Source organism: Nicotiana tomentosiformis, chromosome 11 (assembly GCF_000390325.3).
Source record: "Nicotiana tomentosiformis chromosome 11, ASM39032v3, whole genome shotgun sequence".
Lineage (NCBI taxonomy): Eukaryota > Viridiplantae > Streptophyta > Magnoliopsida > Solanales > Solanaceae > Nicotiana > Nicotiana tomentosiformis.
In genome coordinates this window covers 3,550,433-3,556,755 of record NC_090822.1, presented here as the reverse complement: position 1 = coordinate 3,556,755, position 6,323 = coordinate 3,550,433, and the positions used below count along the sequence as shown (strand labels likewise).

Here is a 6,323-nt window from a genome sequence, read left to right as displayed (position 1 = left end):
ACCACAACGTTCATGTTGAATCAGCAACCACTTAATTAAGTAATATCAAATAATAGTAATTATTTAAAGGGAATACTAGAACTATATTTAATCAAAATGAACTAACACTATCCCATAAAATAAATAATACTAATTGATACTAATGACTACTAATGTAAAGAATTATTGTTACATGATGTCTATTCACTAGCTGCCAAAACAAAAATCAAACTACTCAATCATCATTAACCACGGATCCATCACCGATTAAGTGGTCTATTTCTCCATTAGGATACTCAAAGAAGTCTGCCACATCCAAGTGGGTGATGTCAAATTCACTGTCAAAGATAAAATTGGCTTAAGGGCCTTTATTCTTTAGAGATGCTTGAGTTCAACCAAATATTTTGGTGTACGATAAATATGTGTCCAATACACTTTTCCACCGCATCGATAGCATTCAGTTTCTGAGCCCTTTGCCTTTGGCTTCTCATCTTTCCCTTTTCACTTTTTGTGGTTATTTTTCTTTGGGGGATGATTAACACCGGAAAAATTTCTTTCTTGGCTACGACCACAGACAAGTCCATAACCTTTTCCACCCTTAGCATAATGGGAATATACCTCATCCACTTCAAAAAATGGCGTAGACCCAGTGGGTCGATTTTCGTGATTTCTCATGAGCAAGTCGTTGTTTCGTTCAGCAACAAGGAGAAGAGAAATCAACTCAGAGTACTTCTTGAAACCTTTCTCTCGGTACTGCTGTTGCAAGTCCATATTGGAGGCATGAAAAGTTGTGAACATTTTTTCAAACATATCATAGTCAGTGATACTATCTCCATAGAGTTTCAATTTAGAAGTAATTCTGAACATCGCCGAATTATATTCAGAAACAAACTTAAAGTCTTGGAGCCTCAAATGAGCCCAATCATATCGTGCTTGTGGAAAAGTGACCATCTTTAAGTTTTCATATCTTTCCTTTAAGTCATTCCACAAAACAAATGGATCTTTGACTGTAAGATATTCTATTTCCAACCTTTCATCAAGGTAATGACACAAGAAAATCAAGGCCTTAGAACGGTCTTAGGTAAATGCTTTATTTTTACCTCTAATGGTGTCTCCAAGACCCGTTGCATCAAAATGGATTTAACCATCTAAATGGATTTCAACATCCATCACCAATGTCATATAGTTCTCCCCCGAAATTTCAAGGGAAACTAACTTTATTTTCATAATATCAATCATAATTAAAAGAGGAGAAATGCTATACCTTAATCTTCTCAAAGAACTTCTTGAGATGGTAGAGTCTCATGCTGATAACATGAAATAAAACATTAAAAGAAGAAGAAGAATATTGTAGAGAATAGAGAGAGAATTCCTATTGATTTGATATGAATTAAAATGAAAGAGAATCCCTCTATTTATAGGGAATGAGTGACTTAGCCACAAAATAACAATCCCTAAAATATCTCAAAAATATAGACATTCACCTTAAATAAAACCTAAATGTGACTAAAATATTTATAATGCATTAAAGCATTTGCCCGACTCCTCAAGTTAACGGGCATTAGACGAGTCAAATCATACATATCGCATGAAATACATGTGTTGTGCAAACTTTTCAAAAAATTTAAATGAAAATCGACTTTCTACCGTCATTTCAAGTAGAAGCACTTAATTGTATGTTATTACAAGTTTAAAGATAAATTGCTCAATTTCGAATAACAAAAAAATAAATTTGATGCGTTTAAACAAATAAGACAAATATTAATGACTCGTGAAAGACGAGTGGTCCAAATGGTCCCAAATGTACAACACAGTCTATTGACAAATGGCATAACCAAATAAGGGTCTGTATATACTCAACAGACTCGTTTTTTTCATTCAAGAGCAAGAGCATTAACTCACTCTTGTTATGTTAATATCTCTCTATTGAGTGCACGTATATTTTTCATATCTAGACTATACTAAATATTTATTTTAATTTTTAAAAATAACGGGTTCAAACAAACTCCTAGTTTATAAACTTTGTCTACGTCTGATACTTGTATAAATTTTTGAGATTTCTCATTCTAAGTTTATGTGTCGTGTCAAAAAATTGAGTGGATTGTTCAATTACAAAACAAAGCAAAGTGACTTTTTAAGCTAATTTCCATTAGCCTAGTGACCTTATGAGAAATCAACTTTGTTAAAACTGCTCTTTGCTTCGGTCCGATGTAGGGTGACTAACAAAAGAAATTCACATACTATATATGTGTACTTGTAACAACTCGACTTGTCGTTCTAATAATTAGTGTCTCGTTCAGCGACTTAAGGTTACGAGCAACTTTGTGATGTGTATTATGACTTGCGTGTATGGTCGAGTTTGGTTTTCGGATGATTCGGAATTAAATTGAAAGAACTATTCTTTTTTAAGAAGTTTAAAGGAAATGAGTTGACCGGAGAGTTGACTTTTGAGCAAACGACTGTGAAATAGAATTTTGATGATTTCAACAGCTCTGTATGGTGATTTTGGACTTTGGAGCGTGTCCGAAAAATTATTTGGAAGTCATTAGTTAAATGGAAAAGGGCCAAAAATGCCCTTGAACTATTTGAAATAGCTCACAATTGCCCTCCATTTGTTTTTGGTACCAAAAATATCCCCGTCGTCTATAGTTTGGACCACAAATGCACTTAAACTGTTAGTCTTGCCATTAAAGGTAACATGACAGTCCAACTGGGTTAGATTTGCTTACATGGCCATCCACCTAAGCAATCTAGCATGGCAAAATTATTTTTTCAGAAAAAGTATTTTTCCGGAAATGTTTATTAAAATACAAAATCAACACTTATTCCGAAAAAAGTAATTGATTATGTATTTTAATAAAACTTTCCTAAATAACTAATTTTTCCGGAAATATTTTACTTTTTTCGGAATAAGTGTTAATTTTGTATTTTAATAAAAACTTCCGGAAAAAGTAATTTTTCCGAAACTTTTATACTTTTTTCGAAATAAGTGTTGATTTTGTATTTTAATAAAAAATTCTGAAAAGTTATTTTTTTCGAAAAAATAATTTTGCCATGCTGGATTACTTAGTTGGATGGCCATGTAAGCAAATCTAATCCAGTTGAACTGCTATGTCACCTTCAATGGCAAGACTAACAGTTTAAGGACATTTGTGGTCCAAAATATAGACGACAGGGATATTTTTGGTACCAAAAATAAACGGAGGGCATTTTTGAGCTATTTTAAGTAGTTCAAGGGAAGTTTTGACCCTTTTCCGTTAGTTAAATTAGGCTTGAAATGGCTAAAAGAGAAATTTAAGTTTGGAAGTTTAACCGAGGAGTTGACCTTTTGCCATCGGAGCCGGAATCCGATTCTGAAAATTGAAATACCTCCATTATGTCATTTATGACTTGTGTGCAAACTCTGAGGTCAATCGGACTCGATTTGATTGGTTTCAGCATCAATCATAGAAGTTTGAATTTCCTTAGTTTTAATAGGCTTGAATTGGAGTTTGATTTGTATTTTTGATGTTGTCTGATATGATTTGAGGACCCGACTATGTTCATATTGTGTTATAGGACTCGTTGCTACATTCAGACGGAGTCCCGAGTGGCTTGAATCAGTTTCAGGGTGAATTTTGAGCGAGATCGAGCATTTCGGCACTCTAATGTTGTTCTGGAACTTTTGGAAGTTCGGGGAAACATTTATGAGTTCTGAGACAAAGGAAAGAGTGTGAACCGCAGGGAAAAAGTGCGGAATGAATACACGATTGCAGAGCTGTTGAGATACTGAACTGAATGACTACTATTTTGACTGGATATTGGTCTGCCATGGATACGTCAATACTGAACTAACATGGATACATTAATATTAAACTGGCACAAATATTTGAATATTGAACTAATATAAATATCTGAGAAGTGAAATTATATCAATATTTGACTACTAAGCTAATATGAATATCTGAGAACTGAACTTATATCAATATTTGAGTACTAAACTAACATAAATATCTAAGTACTGAACTGGCATAAGTATTTCAGTACTGAACTGACATGAGTATCTAAGTACTAAACTAGCACGAGTATCTGAGTACTAGGAATTTGTATGTTATAACATGATACGTGAAACTGTATAGCCGCAAATTCTCGTGGCAACTCTAACTCATAAGCTAATTGACCCGATCCTTTGCAAGATTCTATATGGCCCAATATAGCCCTGATTCAGATTCCCCTTCTTCCCAAATCTCATAACGCCTTTCATAGGCGAAACTTTCAGAAACACCCAATCATCTACTTGAAACTCTAGGTCTCTATGCCGCACATCCGAATAGGACTTTTGGTAGCTCTGAGCCATCTGCAAATGATCTTGAATCAAATTGACTTTCTCCATAACTGGTATACTAAAATGGTCACAACCGCTCTGCTTCACCAACTTCGAACCAACCAATTGGCGATGTATACCTTCACCCATACAAAGTCTCGCACAATGCCATCTTGATACTAGAATATTAGCTGTTATTATAAGCAAACTCAATGAGTGGTATGTGATCATCCCACTTGCATCATTCTTTTAGAATAAGAGAGATAATCCTGTTATAATGTCTATATTTACCATCTCTTCTCGTGAATATGTGCAAATAGAAAAACACTGGTCTTTTTGTTGTTCGACTTTCATTTGCTGATACTTCGGACATTTTGCCACAAAGTCTGTGACGTTCTCTCTTCTTTTCTTTGTCATTCCACCAATAATTCTCCTTAAGATCATGATACATCTTCGGGAAATCTAGGTTGATAGAATACCTAGAATCATGGGCTTCTAACATGATCCTCCTCTCTAAGTCCATCTATGTCATAGTCCGTCTTGGTACCTCAAAGTACCGTCATCTCACCCTTATTCAAAAGCCATCGTCTTATACTTGTAAATATCGTCTTTCAACTACAACAAGTAGGGATCATCAAATTGTTTCTCCTTCTCTTCGGCTACTAAGGGGGAACAAGTCCTATTCTAGAAAACAACTTCGTCATCTTCAGCGTCCAAAGTCGAATTCCTATCTTGGCTAAGTGGTGAACTTCTTTCACCATAGTACTCTTGTCTGCCTCAATCATGAGCTATACTTCCCATACTTGATTATCTTTTTAAGGTACTTTGTGAAAAAACTTATAGCAATGTTGCGAGTTAAGTCTTTCACAAGTACTCAAAAATTAGAGTCTCGTGCAATGGCACTAGCCTCGTGATATATAACTGGTCATGATTTTATCGTTTTTATATCCCATGCAGACTATGCGGGTTTCAAATCTCCAACTGTTTCAAATCTTCAACTGGACTTAATGACTATTTTCACATCTCCCCCTTAGACTAAAGGTTAAGGTCTCGTACATGCGGATCCTTCTCTTTTGTTAGGATCCGAACAACTTTTCTTATCTTCTGCAATTCTTTGTACTTTACATCAATGATGACTCATCTTCGGACGTACTTCTAAGCAATCTTTCTTACTAGGAAAATCTAAATTACTTATATAAATGGAAGACCAATGTATTCACAACTATCAAATACAATATTAATGATTTAACTGTGCTCACTCTATCAATTTTGGGGAAACCTCTTTTCGATAACTCTTAAAGGCTATTCCTCTTTAGTATGAACTCATACTGCTAGCTATTTCCCTTTCTTCCACTGACACTGTACTTCGGGTTTAACTTAAATTCTTTGGGTTCTAAAATATGTTTAGTATTTCAATCTGTCATCCACTTACTAGAGTTAATTTGGCTAAGTGAATCAAATCTTACCTCTACTAGCTCTGCTGAAATTGCTAATTCACTATATCTACTCAAAACTTACTTACTATTCTTTTACTAACCACCTGCTAGTATCATATTTTCTTTTTCTGCTTTGAATAACTAAAGTTACGCATAAGGTTATTCCTAATTTCATCACCATATGACCATATTCTACGGCTATCATTTCTTTGAACTATGTACATGAATCACACTTAGGAAAATTTTATTTGGCTTAACCAAAATTGGAATATCTAACCCCGGACTTTCTATACACTTCAAAATCATATCAGACTATAAACATATGAAAAAAACACTTAGTCACATAACCTAAGGGGAAATTATCATATATTTTGTCTCATAATAATAGTGGCTTCTTATAGTAATTCTCTAGCGTGGTACTTTATAATTCTGATTTGTATTAATATGGACAACTTAAAACATTCCCTAAAATTCAATATATGCTGCTCTTGGTTCCCATTTCGTGCATCATATCTTCTTAGTCATATGCATGAGTTGTATAAAAGAACACATACGACTACCATACACAAGCTTATCCTTCAGAATATACCATCATCTGATAAATC

General features: G+C 34.3%; 1 protein-coding gene across 1 annotated transcript; it reads right to left on the bottom strand.

Annotated features, from left to right (window-relative positions):
* Window positions 1–214: 214 nt before the first annotated feature.
* LOC138900994 (uncharacterized) lies at window positions 215–930 on the bottom strand. Its single transcript, XM_070188719.1, has 2 exons — window positions 567–930; window positions 215–285 (listed from the first exon to the last, which is right to left on the bottom strand). Exons 1-2 carry the CDS (start codon window positions 928–930, stop codon window positions 215–217), a joined length of 435 nt encoding a protein of 144 aa, XP_070044820.1.
* Between the last annotated feature and the right edge of the window lie 5,393 nt (window positions 931–6,323).